Source organism: Octopus sinensis, linkage group LG12 (genome assembly GCF_006345805.1).
Source record: "Octopus sinensis linkage group LG12, ASM634580v1, whole genome shotgun sequence".
NCBI lineage: Eukaryota > Metazoa > Mollusca > Cephalopoda > Octopoda > Octopodidae > Octopus > Octopus sinensis.
The window spans coordinates 32,370,645-32,390,658 of NC_043008.1; the positions used below are offsets into that span (position 1 = coordinate 32,370,645).

General features: G+C 37.3%; 1 protein-coding gene across 8 annotated transcripts in view; it reads left to right on the forward strand.

The window, feature by feature from the left end:
• Positions 1-3,254: 3,254 nt before the first annotated feature.
• LOC115217996 (sorting nexin-2) overlaps positions 3,255-20,014 on the forward strand; it is a 118,827-nt gene continuing 102,067 nt past the window's right edge. For all 8 annotated transcript variants that reach the window (XM_029787735.2, XM_036507830.1, XM_029787738.2 and 5 more), the window contains exon 1: positions 3,255-3,407. In XM_029787735.2, coding sequence (XP_029643595.1) covers positions 3,324-3,407 — 84 coding nt within the window. In that variant the 5' untranslated portion in view covers positions 3,255-3,323. The remainder of the gene's footprint in view (positions 3,408-20,014) is intronic.

Sequence of the window (20,014 nt, forward strand, 5' to 3'; positions counted from 1 at the left end):
CATAAGCCTAACCACTAAACCCTAATCGTAACCCTAACTCCTAATGCTAACCTAGATCAGGTCCTTCACAGCATAGACTATGGATATTTCGGATGTAACAGGTGGTGGTGATGCCACTATAACACGGTTTGCCACTGTTACATTGAGTTGGAATAACGAAAGAGCCTTTCATAAACTTCACAAATAATCTGATGCAATTCAGAGCAGGTAGGCAACGATTTATTCTCCGTTATAAAATACAATAATTGCCATACATGAAACAAAATACCATAATAGCTTACAATAAAGATGTGTGAGAGAACTTCGTGGTTAGGCTGGACTGATCTGGTAGACAAAGCTGACGTAATGTTTGGTGGTGTGTAGAGGCAGCCGTTGGTCTGTTGGTCGTGCGATGTTCATACAGCAATGACGTAGACAGACGTCTGGTGGAGAAGGTGAAAGCGGAGACTGGCTGGTGTCAGAGTTGCGTGTGCTCAGTGGTGAGTGCCAAAGACCTAGCGCAGTAGAAAACTGATTTCTTATAGAGATCAGTTGGCTCCCAGCGCCGGTGATTAATTTCCCGCGTAAAGAAAATAAACTGTTACTCCAACAATTGGAAAGCTGAAAACCGGTTAATAAAAACAATAGGTTCATTTAATCACGAGGTTATGTGACCGCTGGAACGAAAAGGGCTAGTGGAGCCGATTTTCGGGTATTTAAACCTAGATGAGTCAAAACGAAAACATCTCACATAATGACTGTGTAAATCACTTCTGCTACACGAAAGACCGCATGCTAAAGTAACACCGGCAGTGCCCATAGCTTTCTCCTGATACTGATGAAACGAAGGGAGGAAATTTATTCGCAAACGGGTAACCTGACCCAAAACACTTGCAACAGAATGGTCTCTGCTAAATGTACCTAAGGGGTTAGTGCTAGTGTTATACTGGGCATCAGATTAAGTCTATACCCAAGAACGAAAACACCCCTCTAACCGAGCTTTCTACACAGTTTCCGTATACCAAATATTACACACGGGTTATTGGTCATCCCAAATGCTGTTGGATCGAACGCAAAATCGTATAGCTGCGAAGCGAACTTGTTGACTACATTGCCATGAATGTAGTATGAAATTAGAAAATTTTGCAGTATTTAATGCCGACTTACTCATTTATAAGTTTAAAATACCATTTTGATCGTCTTTGATTTTCTTAATTTAAGCACAATGCTAGCAATTTTTGAGAGGTGGCAGTTGATACAATCAAACTCAGAACTTGACTGGTACTTTGGAGGTAGGAGAATATCGTCATAATCTTTTCTATTTCACTGTGTAACACAATTTGTTTACTCATAGAAAGTATGAAAAACGGCTAATATTTCCTTCAAACTTTACTTTTGTTACATTTATTCAATCTCCAAAGAATCCTTCTCATCACATTTACTCCTGCTCATGATCAGAGATGCATATATTGTCAGCCATTAAGAGACATGCTCAAGTGGTTAAGGTCAAGCAACTGACAAGCAAATCTGTGGTATTTAGTAGAATATTTACTATAACGATATTTCTGATTTGGCAACTCAGCGCTGAATCAATCTGGGATGTAATGAAAAAATAGATCAGTTAAAAATATATATATATGTCCCAGTCACAAAAGCAAAGTTTAAAGGGAATAGTAGTAATTTCCTTTGATTTCTAGATAGACGCAAAATAGGTAAAAGTACTTACTAACCAAAGTCAAAAACGAGTAAAAATTTTGTTACACAGTGTTATGGAGGCGAAGACTGAAATTTTGGCATATAGGCCTAGTCGATTACATCGACACCAGTACCTGACTGATACATATTTCATCGGACCCGAAAGGGATGAAATGCAAAGTCGACACCAGTGGCATTTGAATGAAGAAGTAAAGCCAGAAGAAATGCAGCTAAGTATTTTGTCCGGCAAGATAATCGCATCGATTGTTCGTACCTTCCGATAACAAACGTATGGCCTTATAATCATATAATAAATCAATATTAGGTAACAGCAGTAGCTCACTATTATCAGCACGCCATTATATTGGTGTTCTGGATCATGTACACAGCTTCTCCATGAACACACCTCTTACACTGATTTCATCCAATCAGGGTGAACATAATTTAATGTCTTTTTAACAAGAACTTCCCAAAGAGATGAAGGCATCTTGCCGTCCATTTTGGCGCGAATTGTAATATTGAATTTTATTGGTCGCATGATCCTATAACATTGATGTTGAAGAAAACTTTGACGAAAAATTAAATAGGGTATATTTAAGTGGCTATTTTCAATCGATCATAATTGTTGATTTTGACGCATTCGTTTATTTGAGACAGATCGAGTTGAGTCTACTTCTAAAAAATGAACGATTGTTTTCCATTTAAAATTGAAAAGATGATATCTACAGTTTTACAAGTATGGGAGGCAACTCTTGAAGTGTTTCATTTTTATTGGCCGTCATCATTCAAATATACACACTTCTCCGCACTTGTCAAAGTAGCGATGTGAGAATCACCAAGTAGATGTACAATATCGTACACAGGCAGACATAACAATGAGCGTACATAAAATAATTACTGGGGGTTAATACATATGTGCTATTCATTTGAAAAGCAATTGTTAAGTTAGTGAGGGAAATATATTTAAATTGTTCTTTGGTAGATACGATGACAACTCTGGGCATGTTTCGACCTTATTTAATCTCCTAAGCTGAAAATAGTGTTCAGCGTTAGTATGAGATGAAAATTAGAACTAAGCATTCTATATTGCATGCATGTACTGAGTTCTCCCCATAACACACGCTGGTTCACTTCTAAACACGTGAATTTACAAAATGGATTGAATGGGGTAAATTGGACAAAAAGCATGTTGTGTTTAGTTTCAACTCTTTGTGTTCCAATCCCGCCAAGTCAATTTTGTCGTTCAACCTTCTGAGTTACATAAGAAAAAATATCAGTCAAAGTATCTGGATTAACTTAATATTATTATAAAGTTTGATAAATGTGTTGAGAATTACAATAAAAGATTAAAATGTTAGATGAAGTCAGAAATTCTGTCAGAATGGAAGATTTATCCAGCGAAGAAATATGTATAAAAATAAATATACCGATTGAAATCAATGCATATAAATACGAATCAGTATATTTATTCATAACCCGTATAGTGCTAGCAAAACTCGAATTTAAAAAATATATATTATTTTTATGGGCGATTCAAATGAGAGGACAACTAAAGTAGCGACACCGGGAAATGACAGAATCGATAATCTTGTCTTCTGAATTGGCGGCGCGGTCAACTGCATTGTGGGAGTTCACGTGACAGTGAAAAGATGGCTGACGAGAGAGAACCTCCTCCGCTCGAAGAGTTTTACAGTATTAAAGACGAAGACGACCTGTTTGCTGATGACAGTGAGGTAAATCGATTCTTTACATAAATGACAACTGCTTTATTAAGAATATTTTCTTTGGGCATTTCCACTGTTAATTCGATATTTCCATTAACAACACGTAGGAAGAGTTGCTATAAATAAGTTAACGGGTCACTGTCTCATTCTCTCTCCCTCTTTCTCTTTAATTCAGTGGAAACACCCACTTGTGTGTCATGTCCGTAAATAATGATACCAAGTCTACAAAGAACAGAAGACATACAAACGAATTTTTATTTATATATAATTTCAGAAGTTACTTGTATAATTATTATGTGTTTCAAGCATTTTTCCGGTAAAAAACACCGATTTCTTTTGAATTTCGATTGTATGGGTGTGTGTTCTAATGTCGGGTACATTTATGTAGACACATGTATGTGTGAAGCAGATATATATATACATACATACATACATATATATATATATGTGTATGTATATAACGGCGAGCATTGGAGAGTCATGTTTTTTTTTCCTTTCAAGGAACTCAATTATTTTTTCTCATAAAAATCCATTTTATACAAGTTTGGTGTACAGTATAAAATGAAGCTGAATTGATCAAACTATAAAAGTGAAAACAAACAAACAAATCTTTATTATTGAAATGAAATCCATCTCAGTATATGTGGGAGGTGGCGTCCTGTAAAACAGAGCCAGTTTAGGTTCTCAAATGTATGTTGATATACAATACATCTCTCTCTCTCTATACATATATATTTAAAAATCATGTATGTATTTGAAAAAACACTTTAAACACGTCTTTGGAAATATGCTATTTTATTTATTTTTTTCTTTTGGCATACTTCGAAAATGTAAGTCGTTGAGAATGGTGGGCGTGAAATATATAACGACACATTTCTGTGTGTGTGTGTGTGTGTGCATGATATATATATTGTACATTTGTAAATGCCAATTTTGTATACACACACACACCACCTCTGCAAACGTAAGCATATTTTCTGTTTATGTTTACATGTTATATATGCATTGTTATGTTTATTGTGTGTATATACATACACACATGGATACAAGTTGCATAGTGTATTTTCGGATGCATGTTATAAGTGCATGCATTTGTGTACACTGTATTTATGTATATATGCTACGTGTATATACGTATACATTATGGTTGTACGTATAAATATGCTTTGCTATACAAGAAAGAAAACAACGAGGTTGAGAAATACTGTTATGTCTTGCAATTTCCTTCCTCAATCTCTTAAAATTATATATCTGCTTCACAAAAGATCTAAGTAACAAGGGGTGGGACACTAAAAAAGTTTCTCCTGTTACCTTTAGATGTTAGGTGCATTTCTTTCTAGCATCCGAAATCAGCCATCAACAGGAAGCTCGATGGAGCCAAGGACTGCATTGTTTCACTGTCAGCTTTGGCACGTTCTATGGCTGGATGCTCTTCTTAACGTCAACCCCTATTACAGAGTGAACTAGGTACTACTTTTTGTGCCGAATCTCTCAGCCAAATTTCCCTCAAAGCACACTATCATCTTTAAAAAAAAAAGACATTGGATAATGTATTTCCAGGTTATACAATTTCTGTATATAAAAGAAACGAAATAGTCACAGTATCAGTGTCTTTAGATAATAGGTCTGCCTGATCTTCAACTGGAAATCATTTAAAATATCGATTTCAAATTTTGGAGCAAGGCCAGCAATTTCAGGGCAGGGGGTAAGTTGAGTACATCAACCCCCAGTACAACTGGTACTTATTTTAGTGATCCTGAAAGGGTGAAAGCAAAGTCGACCTCGGCAGAATTTGAACTTGAAATGTGAAGATGGATGAAATGCTGCTAAGCATTTTACCTGGCAGGCTTCCCTCATTTAAAATATTGAATCTTTGGACCTACATAGACAATACTAAAGGCATCAATCATTCACTTTTGAAAGTGGTGTTTCAGTATGACCTTAACCATTGTGGCAAAACAATCACTATGGGTATTCTGCATGTATTTGTGTAGACATATACATTACATGTGTCCATATACCATCCACAACTTCTGCTTTACTGGTCATTCTACCAACCCTTATCACTACTCCCTACATCTACTCTTCAGTCCTACCCAATCTTTACTGTTGTTGACCATCTACTCCCATGTCTTGCAAACCCTTACTTACCTATACTTTTTGTTCCTCTCTCTTCACCAACTTCTACTTGCCTTGAGAGGCCATCTGGAAGCCTTGTCACAATTATTTATCTCTTTATAGCTCCTACGTCTCTTTTGGTTGTGAGTAGCCATGTTCCTCCTCTACCACAAGAACTCGCTCTGTCCCTCCCCATACCTTAACCCCTCATTCCCAAGCATAAAGGTGACAGCCCCTCTGATCCAGAGTTTGTAGTCATACAAGTTGGATGGCAACCTCATTAGTGCTGGTGGCATGTAAAAAGCACCCAGTACAAGCTGTAAACTGGTTGGCATTAGGAAGGGCATCCAACCATAGAAATAATGCCAAAGCAGACACTGGAGCATGAATGCATTCCTTGGACCCATTGGATCCTGTCAAACTGTTCAAACCATGCCATCACAGAACATGGATCCTAAACGATGACTGATTATGACATGTTCATGATTTATATGTGTAATGCATAATCTATGTACATATATATATGCTGCATGTTAAATATAGCATTACATTAAAGGCTAAGGTTTAATTAAACTAAATGAACCATACCTGTATAAACACTAATTACTTTTTATGGAAGTTACATTGACAGGAATTGAAACATATGTCTAATGCTTACTAGGAACTATACTATCAGTTATATATATGACAAGGTGTAAATAATGGTCATTACATATTTTTCCTTTATTAGTGTAAATTTGGCTTACAACTGTTTCCAATTCAGCTGAGAAAAATTGAACAAGCTAAAAAAATACACTATCATCGTCATCATCATCGTTTAACGTCCGCTTTCCATGCTAGTGTGGGTTGGACAATTTGACTCGGGTCTGGCTAACCAGATGGCTGCACCAGACTCCAATTTGATCTGGCAGAGTTTCTACAGCTGGAGGCCCTTCCTAACGCCAACCTTTCTGAGAGTGTAGTGGGTGTTTTTACGTGCCACCGGCACGAGGGCCAGTCAGGCAGTACTGGCAACGGCCATGCTCAAATGGTTCAACCTCGCTTGAATGTTTTTTCACGTGCCAGTAAGGTGATGCAAGTAACAATCAGGCGATGCAGGTATATATATATATATATTCATACATGAAAAAAAACATCCTGTATACATTGTGTTAAGAAGAGCATCCAGCCATAGAAAGCATGTCAAAACAGACACTGGACCACAATGCCATTCTTGGGCCCATTGGATCCTCTCAAACAGACCAACTCATGCCAGAATGGAACATGGATGTTAAATGATGATGATAATGATATATATGTGTATATTTGTTCATTTTACATCTTTTTCCATGTTGGCATGGATTAGACAAAAACAAATTGAAGCATTGTTTTACAACTGAATGCCTCTTCCTGTTGTTGAACCTTATTTTCCTAGTTAGAGGTTTTTCCCCCCTGCTTCAAAAGTGAAGTTACAGGACAATTGCAAAAGGGAATGTCAAATTTCACCATTTTGTAAAACTCATTGCTTTGAGGGAAAGACAGGATGTAATAATTCACTGACATGTGTGCATATACACGCCCACCCACAAACATATATGAGCACATACACATGCATACATAAGTACATTTATATATATATATACATACATACAGAGAGAGAGAGAGCATCCTGTCATATAAAATGACATGATGTATAGCTTTTATTTACCAGTTCTACTCAAGGCAATAGTCATCCCACAGCTAAAGTAGAAGATCCCATGTAGTGAGATGTAATATAGACCTCAAAACCACATGTATACTTAGTGAGCTCTGTATCCACATGCGTGTATGTACAGCTGTATATGAACTTATTTTAGTTGTCACATTATTTAGTCATAAACCTTACATTGTTTTACTTGCCTCTGTAAATCCCAAACAAAGTAGATGATCTGTAAATTAAACACAGAAATACAAAATATTCTCTTATTTTTCTAATACTTCTGAGAAGTGATTGTAGAAGTGGTATTCCACTGCCCATCTCTTTGTTACAAGTCCTTGTTGGTTGCAAAAAGAAATCCTTATTTGAGTTATAATAAATGTCATAGAGTCAGAAGTATAATTTGATTTAGTTGAAGCCATAAACCCTATTTGAAGACACACCACACATTTCACAAATGTCTTCAACAAAATGTGAATCTTATTAAATCAATCTCTCATAACTTTTTGATCTTTTCCTGTTGTGCTTGAGAAGACCCATCAAGCTAAGTGAAATCATAGTCATGGCTGATGCTGGTGGTACATAAAAAGCACCTTTCGAGCAATGGGCTCATGGAGGTAATGTGGCTCGTTCTGGTGGCATGTGAAAAGGTCTGTTTGAGTGTTGAGCCTCATGGAAACAAGGACCGAGACCATTGGCATTATATTATGCTTGAGAAGACCCAGCAAGCCAAGTAAAATTGCAGTTGTGACAGATACTGCTGCCAGTGGGACGTAAAAGCACCCATTACACTCTTGGAGTGGTTGGCATTAGGAAGGGCATCCAGCTGTAGAAACTATGCCAAATCAGATTGGAGTCTGTTGCAGCCTGCCAGCCCTGGTCAAACCGTCCAACTCATGCCAGCATGGACAACTGATGTTGAATGATGAATTCAACTGTGACTCTCATCTTTTTCAAACATGATGTATTTAAACTACATTATCCAATGTCTTATTCTTTTAAGATGATATGGTGGGATTTTGTGGGGAGATTTGGCTACTAATACTAGCAAGTCAGGTGATCATGTAATGGCCATTTCTTGAGTTTTACCTAATTATGAAACCATTATTTATGAGATTTGAGTGTCACTGCTTTAAGTTCAAATCCAGTTACAATCACTGAATCAGTGTTACTCTTCACCCTTTCATCATCATCATCACCATGCTTGCATGAGTCCCGTGGAATTTGTTGTGGTAGATTTTCTGTTGGCAGACAGTCAGACGTCTTTCCATGGAAAACTGGAAATGAACAACACTGCTTGTATGATGGTGACGCTCATTTACAGCCATCATGTGATGTCAGGACAAGGATATATACACACACACTCACACATGGTGGGCTTCCTTTGGTTTCTGTCTATGAAATCCCCTCCTAAGGCTTTGATTGGCCCAGAGCTATAGTAGAAAACACTCATCCAAGGTGCTGCACAGTGAGACTTGACTGAACCCAAGGCTACATGGTCAGAAAACAATCTTTCTTAACCACACGGCCTGTAAATAATAACAGTAGTATATTGGGGTTTATTCATTAGCTGTTACTACTGATGAGGCAAAGTATTTCTTCTTCAGAGCCAGAAATCTGGGATCTGGAATTATCCAGTAATTTTTTTTGCTAGTTTATTTTGTCTTTTTGTCTTCTCTCCTGGTGCTGTATGAACATTTAATGTGGTTTTAGTCAAGTTTTGGCAGCTATTTCCAGCGTGGTGGTATCTCTTAGATATCCTAATAATTATTATTACCTCTGAAGGTTTTTATTTCCATGCTGGCCACCTGATAAGATGGGTATTTAGATATCGATCTTATCCTTATTTATATATATATATATACACACACACACACACACACACACTTAAGTTTGTATACATAGATGCATACAAATACACACATACATTTATATATATATATATATGTATGTATGTATGTATATATATATATATATATATATATATATATATATATAATGTGTGTCTTTGTGTTTATCCCACACTACTACTTGACAACTGGTGTTGGTGCATTTGTCTCTGTAACTTTGCAGTTTAACAGAAATGACCAAAAGCATAAGTATCATGTTTAAAAGAAAGAAATGAGTACTTGGATTGATTCATTTGACTAAAATTCTGCAAGGTGGTGCTCCAGCATGGCCACAGTCTAATGAAAAACAAGTAAAAGATAAAAATATAGAGTAGCTGGAATGAGTGTTTTACAATAAATATGGTCACAAAATGTTTCTGATCAAGATGATCCAATGTTAAAACATCACTATGAGCCAATGAAATAGTTTATACATTCACTTGAGTACTTTCTATAATTAACAGCTAGATCTCCCTCAGATCAAAACTCCTCCAACTTAGAAAACAAGGATAGCCCTGTGCTGGTATCTTGTAAAAAAACATTCATACCAGTACCATGTTACAGAACTTGTTCCACTTTCATGTTAAAAGCACCCAGCACTCTCTAAGTGGTTGGCCTTAGGAAGGGCATCCAGCTGTAGACACAAACCAAATCAGTGTTAAACCTTGCTAGCTCTGGTCAAACCATCCAACCCATGCCAGCTTGGAAAACAGATGTTAAAGGATGATGACATTGGATAACATGCTTCTAGCTTGTGGCTGTAAATCATAATCTAACATTCAATTTCCATGCTGGCCTAGGTTGGACAGTTTGATAGGATCCTGTGAGCAGTTGAGCCAAATGAATAAATTGAAAACATGATAATCATTGCAGTGCACCGGCTTGATTGCAGCTGACTTGGGGCTAAACATCCACAGTAACAGCATACCACTGATTATTGGGTTGTGAACTCTAAAGAAAACCCTGAAAAGCAAAAGCAATCGTGATGTTTTATAGCAATATAATATATTGTTTGTAGGCATGATGGGGTATATGGTGAAACAAAAACTGAAGAAACTTGGAGGATAAACAATTAAGTTTGCTATATTCAGTAGCATAGAAGTTACACATCTTGTACATGTTTAAGGGCAACTTGGCTGCTATTTCTAGCAAGTTCACCACATACATCTTACACATCATGTTCCTGTATATATTTGGTGTACTTATGAACCCTTGTAGTCATAAGCACAAATAAATAAATAAAACCCACTTGTTGCAGTAAATTTGATTGATTCACTCAGTAATGCAACTTACTAATTAATCAATTTACTAATAGTAGTACCACTACCTCTACTAGTAACTATTACCAACGCTGCCATTACTTCCACTAGTACTAACAGCTACCACTACTACTATTATTATGAAGAGGTCTCTGTTTGGTTGTTTGACTAACTAGAAATAGCAGTCAAATTTCCCTCAAATCACCTTAAGTGAAGAAATATTACATTGAACAGTGTAGTCCATTCATACTTCTAAAAGATGATTGTAGCTGGAATTCCTTTGATCACGTGTGCAGTCATGGTTGACCTGGGGCCAGACGATCTAATAACTATTACTAACACAAAGGAATCACTTAGTATGTGGTCAACTTGCTAGAAATAGCAGCCAAGTTGCCCTTAAACCATATACTACTTTCTGAAATAAAACAAGGACATTGAATAATGCAGTCCTATACATACTCCTAAACAACAGAACCCAGCATCACCATCCAGATAATTATATTTATTTCAGTACACAATGATAAAGTAAAATTTTATATCAGAAGGCTGAGGGGCAAAATACACATTGGCAGGATTTGAACAATGGATACTAATATCAACAGATGTAAATACAATTTCTATAGATTTTCTGCACTTTTTTCTTCTCCTCTAAGCCATCTCAAACTTTTACTTCTCACTCACTCTCTCTTTATCATATGCGTACACACATTCTCTCTCTCTCTTACACACACACACTTCTCATTTACAAATACACCCAGCTACTCACACTACCTCATATATAGTCACTCCCTTTCATACTCAGCCACATATAATGTGTCCTCTCTTAGTGCCATATATTAAGAAATAACTATAATCCCTGTGTGAATAAACATTTAAATTTATAACTACTATTACTGTTATTACGACTTCTAACTGCTCAAGTTTCTTCCCCCACCCACCTTCATACTGTATTCCGGTTGTAACATATATCATCACATGACATTCTTTAAATTTGGTTCAGATGACTGTACATGAGTTAAGAGAGCAAGAAATGATTTCATATGCTTGATACTCTGGTCTCAAAGTCTTTGAATGGCATGCAGACCTTTATGTGTGTTGAACTTCATGACAGTGTTTGAAGAAGTTCATTTTGAAACCATCTGGTTCTGGATTATACATGTGTATTTAATAAAGGAGTACTTATAAATCGGCATGGCAAACAAATGTATCTGACCTTTACTTCTATCCAAGTCATGTCCCTTTATTCCCAGACTGGTTTAGTTTTTTTTTTATTCAAAAAAATCAATAAAATATGTAATATAAAACAGTAGTCTTCTGTGAGAGGTCAGTAGTCATTAAAGAAATAGAGCAATTTATATGGAGTAACTTTACATTAAGGGGTGGAATGTACAGTTTCCTGTAATTCAGACCGACTCATGGTCCCAGCAGACAAAATGGATTAGGTGTTGTCCTAGAGGATGGCAAGGGAGATGTGCTGGAACAGCCACTTTGATTCATGGGGCTTACATTTGCTGATAACCATCTTTGTCCCAGTAGCTATGAGCAAGGATATCTGGTCTGGGGGCTGAGAATGCTGGAGGTTTCCACTGCTGTAGGCTCGACCATAAACCTATCAGAGTAACTGATACCTTGACTGTTTGCTTTTCTCAACCTAACAAGAAGTGGAACCTGGGATGGTAGTTGAAACCACAAAGTTGACACTGGAGATGTCACAAGATGTGGCATCCCAGATGAGGGTCCTACTACTATGGATGGGAAAACTGTCATACCAATAACATGATATAATGGATTAATTTAGGTGACTAAAATAATTCTTTGAAAGTGGTGTTCCAGCATGTTAGCACACCAAAGACTGAAACCAGTTAACGAATAAAAGAATTGAAGACCTTTATTTGCAGTCATATTTTATCAGTCAGAAAGCCACTCATTTGTGGGACGAGAGAATTAATTTTCTGTAATATTGAGTTATTTGATACTAGGAAGTTGTAGTGTTGCTTTACATAACTTAATCGCCTGAAGTTTTGTGCATAGGACACATTGATTTTACATGTATGGTTCAGTGTATGTTACTCAGTGTGCACCCAAAGTGCCATACAATGGGACTGAACCTGGAACCATGCGGTTGGGAAACCGAACTTCTTACCACACAGACACCTGCAAAACTCAATTAAATTCCAATATACTCCAATATACTCCAATTTTCATATTTCATTTTTGTATTTTTACAAGTTTACTGTATTATGTATTAAAGTATTACAAGTACTCTCATGTTTTATAGAAGTAACAAAATAGAAGATACAACTTTTCAATAAAGGCAGTATATTTTCTTGTTATTAACAATCTTCAACTAAATGTTTGTTGTAGAATTAGCAAACAGCTAATGAGCTATACTTAAACAACTGTAGTAAAAATGACTGAATTTTTCTTTTAAATTGTAATGCTCTGATGAACACTATACATAGTTGACCTTAATTGTTACTTATCCATAGAAGCATTTCAACAAATCAAACCCACCCCGAACAACATATATATATATTCTTTTACTCTTTTACTTGTTTCCAGTCATTTGACTGTAGCCATGTTGGAGCACTGCCTTTAGTCGAGCAAATCGACCCCAGGACTTATTCTTTGTAAGCCTAGTACTTATTCTATCGGTCTCTTTTGCCGAACCGCTAAGTTATGGGGACGTAACCACACCTGTACCGGTTGTGAAGTGATGTTGGGGGTACAAACACAGACATACAAATATATACACACACACACACATATATATATATACATATATACGACGGGCTTCTTTCAGTTTCTGTCTACCAAATCCACTCACAAGGCTTTGGTCGGCCCAAAGCTATAGTAAGGGACACTTGGCCAAGGTGCCATGCAGTGGAACTGAACCTGGAAGCATGTGGTTAGTAAGCAAGCTACTTACCACACAACCGCGCCTACGCCTATATATATATATATATATAATTTTGTTTACAGCTTGCTTACCTTCCATATTGCAGCCAGGTCTTCTGGACCCTTATCAAAAAGGATCTCTATTTGCCTTGTAGGGTCCTGTACCTGCTGTTCCTTATATAAAATGCCTGCATGTTAACTCACTAACTGATGAAATCAACAAACATGTTTCTATCTTAATGGACCTTCTCAGTGAAGCATATTCTACTCAGTTGCCATGATTTAGAAATTGATAATCTTTTCTTAATCTCTCTTATGTAGGAGTTATTCATACATTGTGTATTCATACAAAATATGCATAGTTTTTAGGAGATAGAGCTTGAAAGCATAAATGAGGTAGCCTTTATGTGGTTGATGGACCAGCTAGAAATAGCAGCCAAATATTTCAAATCCTATGTCTTTTAGTTTTGGGCAAATAGCAAAATGCTTTTAGAAGAGTTATTTTTTTAAATAAAATTTTGCAGAGAGGTTTTTTTCAAAGTCATTGTATGCCACCTAAAAACCTCTGACTTCTCACAAGGTTGTCATCACTGTTCTAGACCAGACTTTGCACTGAACACTTACCTACCCCAAAATTACATCCTCCCTGTCCCGAATTACTTATTTCCCCCCTTCTTACCGATTTTGACCCATTAAACTTATAACTGAATTATTGTTTATCCCCCCACCACCATATTCGTCACGTTCTATTTGAGCCAGACCTACATTCTAATGTATTTCATCTTTTTCTAAAACGTTGGTGAGGTATAATTTTTAGGGAGATTTGACTGCTATTTCTAACAGGTCGCGCAAACACATTGAGCACCCTTCAGTTTTGAAACCAAAGAGGCTGCTTCAACTTTCGAGAAATATCAAGCTAAATCTTTACCTGATTTAAAGAGAAGGAAGGACATTTGGATAATGCTGTGTTAAATATTGCAATATCTCTACAGGAGGGTAGTGGACATGGCTGGAACACTTTCGAACATAGGTCAGCTGGGTGACAGCTAAACAGCAACATTTCACCAATCAGTGAAAATTCGCGAAACTCCCTCCATCTCACTAATTAAGCAATAATGTAAGTCTTTGGTAGCAGAAGGTCTTGATCTGTAGCATAGCTGGAGGTAGGGGCAGTTCACATAGAGCGAAGCTTTTATGAGGGCGTCCGACACTTTCGAGTCTGTTATATGAATCTGTATAAGTTTGAGAACCTGGGTGGGGAGCTAATAATCTCGAGGGCCTCCTCAGGCCGTGCACACCCTGGGTACGCCGCTAGTTTCAGTGAAGAAATTTCGATTTCTTGTTTATACTTCGAGGTAGTTGCCGACTCAACTCGCCTCTCCCTCCTTTTTGTAGAGATAAATCAAACGAAAATCCGTAGCTTTTTATGCTACAACCCGAAAAGAAATTATTCCAAATGGAATTCGAACCTTACTGCACGACCCCACAAGGGTGTCATTAGAGTCACTCGGCCTTTTCGAAATAGTAGCTGAAAGGAAGGATGAGTTAAAAATAAAACAGACAGGATGGTGACAGCTGGAACTCCTCCGACTCCATAGTTTGGCTAGATCAGAGTTGACCTGGGGTTAAACAACTTCCCACCAGTATAACGACATTTTAGGCAAGTTCAGTAAATTCTAGTTGAGTAGCGTTATGACCAAAGGCTTTCCAACCTTGACAGTTCCATCTTTTTGTTTTCAGTCTTCAAGGTGTGATTTTATGGAAATTTCCTGCTATTACTAGCAGATTGAGGGACCACTTTGATTACACTTGTTTACTCAATCTTGTGCGAGTTATTTCGCATGTGTTTACACTTCGTATTTGTAGGGTAAATCTCTCTCATTTATTCTTTTACTTGTTTCAGTCATTTGACTGCGGCCATGCTGGAGCACTGCCTTTAGTCGAGCATATCGACCCCAGAGCTTATTCTTTGTAAGCCTAGTACTTATTCTGTCGGTCTCTTTTGCCGAACTGCTAAGTTATGGGGACATAAACACACCAGCATCGGTTGTCAAGCGATGTTGGGGGACAAACACAGACACACAAACACACTCACACACACACACACATATATATATATATATACGACGGGCTTCTTCCAAATCCACTCACAAGACTATAGTAAAAGATATTTGCCCAAGTTGCCACGCAGTGGGACTGAACCCATGACCATGTGGTTGGTAAGCAAGCTACTTAGCACACGCCCACTCCTACGCTCTACTGTTCTCTTTTTATGTTCTCATTTTTGTGAGTGTGTTTAGTCGACTTGTTTCTAATAATGTGTTCTCATTTCTAAAATGTGTACGTGTGTATTATTTTTACTGTGTGCGTGAGTGAATGTACGGATGCCAGTGACTGTTTTTTAACACTTGACACGGGGGGCGTAGCCTGAAAACTGTTCCGTTGATTTTCATCACCTTTACTGACAGATGGTGGTAGCATATATGATGTAGTAAGCTAAATTTTAATCAGTTTAATTAATTACGCGCACGCACGAGGGGCTGCTGAAAAGTTCCTGGCAAAAGGCCCGGTTGGAGGCCCAACCTTCCCAGTTCATTTACAGGGCTTAGAAAAGCTGAAAGACTGCTGCAATAAGTGTGTGAATCTGAGAGGGGAATATGTTGAATAAAATCATAATTAACTGATCCTCCTGTGTTTTCTTTTACCCAAAGCCAGGAACTTTTCACCACCCCTTCGTACGAATGTACATATATGCATCTCTCTCTCTCTCTCACACACACACACAGACACACGTCTGGCTTTCCTACAGAGTTGGAAATTATCTCGGTGCCAAAAATCCATAAGTGCTTATGATGAGATTATTCTAATTATCGTGGATAACGATTTTGCAAAAACAAAAAAGGAAAATACATGAGGGGTGGATGGATAATATTTTTTTTTGCCCCTTCCTTCTTTCCGTAATATTTCAGTTTGACTCTGTTTTTGAAGAAACTGGAACTTGTTGATTTTGTCTTAATTAGCCAATCATATGGCTAGAGCAGTGGTTCCCAAGTTTTTTCGGGCTGCTGCCCCTTTGACACCCAGGCCACATTCCTAGCGTCCCCACCCCAACTAACCATCTCAAGCATAGACGTCTTTCTGAGGCAAATTCAAAGCAGTTATGTTTCACGAAAACTTAGCATAATGAACCCATTATTTTGTTGTTTTTTTTACATAAATCGCTACTCTATTATCGCCCCAATTTTTACATGAATCGCTATCCCATTATCGCCCCATTTCAACACCACCTTGGAAATTTCCACCTCCACTCCCAGGGATGCGATACCGCCCACTTCGGGAATCACTGGCCTAAATTGTTGACATTTTGTCTGCGCAGATTTCTATTGCAGTGGAAATCATCATATACGAAACCTTTACTTGATCTTTCTCATCCCGCTAGAAATAACGGTTAATTCTTCTTCAAACTACTCAACGTCTAAAATTTAAAAAAAACCCCAAAAAAACGACGAAACATTGTGCCGCAGCTCCGTGTATCTCCTCGCCTAAGGCAGAGCCAATTGCTCTCCACTAGTTGAGTTGTTAATAACATTTGAATTAAAGTCAGTCTCCACAAACTTAATCTTTTATCGAACTCATTCATGACCTTCGAAACAGAATACAACAGATCGATATTAAATGGACTTTCTTTTATCATGTGATATATTTGTAAACAAAGTTTGGTGGTGGAGAAAAAGAAAATTAGTTAAAAGAAACAGGTGGTAACTAGTTCTTTTCAGAAGTATTCAGTAGTACATTTTAATCGTCTGTGACTGATTCTTCAAAAATGTACGTAACTTCTTTCAAACCGAATCTAAGAAAGAAAAAAAAAAAAAAAGGGTGGTGAGTGAACACTGAAAAATTAGAAAATGGGAAGGACAAAAATTCTTCACCCTACAGAAGAAAGAAAACACAGAAAAGCAAGCGTGACTGTGATAAGAAGCTTGCTTCCCAACCACATGGTTCTAGGTTCAGTCCCACCACGTGGCACTTTGGGCAAGTGTCTTCTATAGCCTCGGGCAGACCATACGACGGGCTTCTTCCAAATCCACTCACAAGACTATAGTAAAAGATATATGCCCAAGTTGCCACGCAGTGGGACTGAACCCATGACCATGTGGTTGGTAAGCAAGCTACTTAGCACACGCCCACTCCTACGCTGTACTGTTCTCTTTTTATGTTCTCATTTTTGTGAGTGTGTTTAGTCGACTTGTTTCGACTAAGTGGATTTGGTAGACAGAAAACTGAAAGAAGCCTGTTGTATGTGTGTGTCTTTGTTCCTCTACCACCGCTTGACAACTGGTGTTGTGTTGATATCCCCGTAACTTAGCGGTTCGGCAAAAGAAATCGAAAGACTAAAGTACTAGTTTAAAAGAAAAAAATGGAGTCGATTCATTCGACTGAAATTCTTCAAGGCTGGTGCCCCAGCATGACAACATTCTAAAGACCGGAACGGGTAAAGGATAAAAGATAATCTACGTTACTTCTTAGAAATTATCGTTTTGGGACGCACTAGAGAATTTCTGGCAGTTTCGAATCAGGAAAATCCACATAAGTCGGATTTCATCCTATCTGACTGGGATTTTCCCCACTTGCTTTTTCGCCACGACCTTGGAAATAATGGTGGAAAGCTTTTTTTATGAAAATATTGTTTTTGAAAATTTATGATGTTTTTTTTTTGCACCCCCACCACTTCGAGGCCGATTTTGGTCAGTTTTTTTTCTTCTTTTTCATTCTATCAGCAAATTTCCGACGCTATTCTGCAGGAACACCTATATACATATTAGCACATGAAACAATGAGTTCCTTATCGATTTCGACCATACTTGTTCGAACGACTGAACTGCCTACTTTTTGAATGACTGCTTATCCAGGGCTCCTCATTTCCAGAGTTTGGCGGAATTCTGGTTTAAGCACCCCATATTAAACCCCTTATAACTTTTATATTTGGAATTTCCAGAAATTTTTTTTTGCGTATTTGTATTTTACTCACGGGAATTCATACTATTTTGCAAACAAGTTTTTTGTGTGTGATTTAAGGGCGATGTAGATGTTATTTTTAGTACATCTCACGACCACTTGATACGTTCCTCGTTTCTTTGTCACTGACAGGTATTGATATTTTCAATATTTTTCTTCCCATAAACACATTTAATGGAATGATGATGCACCTATGTATGATCCATTCATGGGATTTAAGCAAAAGGTTCGGACTGTCCGCCGTATTCTAAACTCTGATTTTCAAAAAATTCGAAAAAGAGTGAAACTTTTAGGATTTATGGGGTGGAGGTTAAAATATTAGAAGAATTATATTTTTTTATTAATCGTTTCACATGCGCTAAAAGTTTCTGAAAATTAAAAAAAAATTCAAAAGCTATGAGGGGCTATATGGGGTGGTTAAACTAGAATACTGTATGGAGTTTGTTTGAAAGGAAGTTATTACATAGTACTGTTTTCCTTGAAAGCGGCAACATTGACATGAGATTAGCCGGCAAAAGTCAGCACGACTCTTATTAGGTTTGAGATGACCCGGACGTGAAATAAGACACTGGTTCAGTGTGTCACGAATTAGGATATCTAACTCGTGACCTCATTGGCTTCAAATCGATTTGGCATAGAGTAGGCATACTGCGCCGAACGAATCGACGAACTCCCTAATAAAAATTGACTTTTTGTTGTTTCTGAGTGCGTATTATATTTGTAAACAAATTTATGAACCAGATTATATCAGTGAGAGAGAGAGAAGCAGATTTATTAAAGAAATCAAGTTTTAATGAATGAATATTCTGCATTTATTACATAGAACATAAGAACACGAGTGCTGCCGATATGTCGCTCACTCATCTAGCATGCCTTAATGCTTCTGCGCGCGCGTATATATATATCTGTATAATCGGCAGAAGTTATAGTGACTCAAGAGCCAGCAGTTTCGTCTTTGGCCCTTATCAAGAATTTGATTAATATTCCAGTGTACGTAAGTGCCGGCCCCGAAGGCGGCAAACTGGCAGAATCGTTAGCACGCCGGGCGAAATGCTTAGAGGTAGTTCGTTCGTCTTTACGTTCTGAGTCCAATTTCCGCCGAGTCCGACTTTACCTTTTATCCTTTCGGGGTAGATAAAACAAGTACCTGTTGAACAGTGGAGTCGATGTAATTGCCTAACTCCCTCTCTCGAATTTGCTGGCCTTGTACCAAAATTTGAAACCATTATCATTAGACAAATTTTCGGTATTTGAACAGGTTTACATTAATTTGAAAATCAGCTGTTTTATCTGTGTCCGGCAATTTACGATTAAAAGATTCTCTTTTAACATTACAGACGCACGCGCGGAGCTGTTGCGAATAAATAGGATTTTTTTTTTTCATTTTATAATATCCAACAATCCAAATCACAAGTATTTCATACAATATATATTTTTTTTAATATCCGTTTTCATTTTCCAAACTTCTCCCTGCCCCCATCGTGCCACCGAAATAGCTATCACGAGTTTATTTCCCGGTATTATTATTCTTTTCTTTTGATATTTTAAATATTTTTATTGCACATTCTAGAAACACTTATAATTCACATTTTTAATAAAAGTGTTGTACATCTTTTTAAAATTTCTTAACCCGATCCCTTATGCGTCACAAAAATTAATGAATATCAGGCTTACACAGTATCTCTTAAAAATGATAATTTCAATTGTCTGAAATATCAAAAAACAAACAAAAACAAACATGTCTTGCTTTCTCATTTCTTT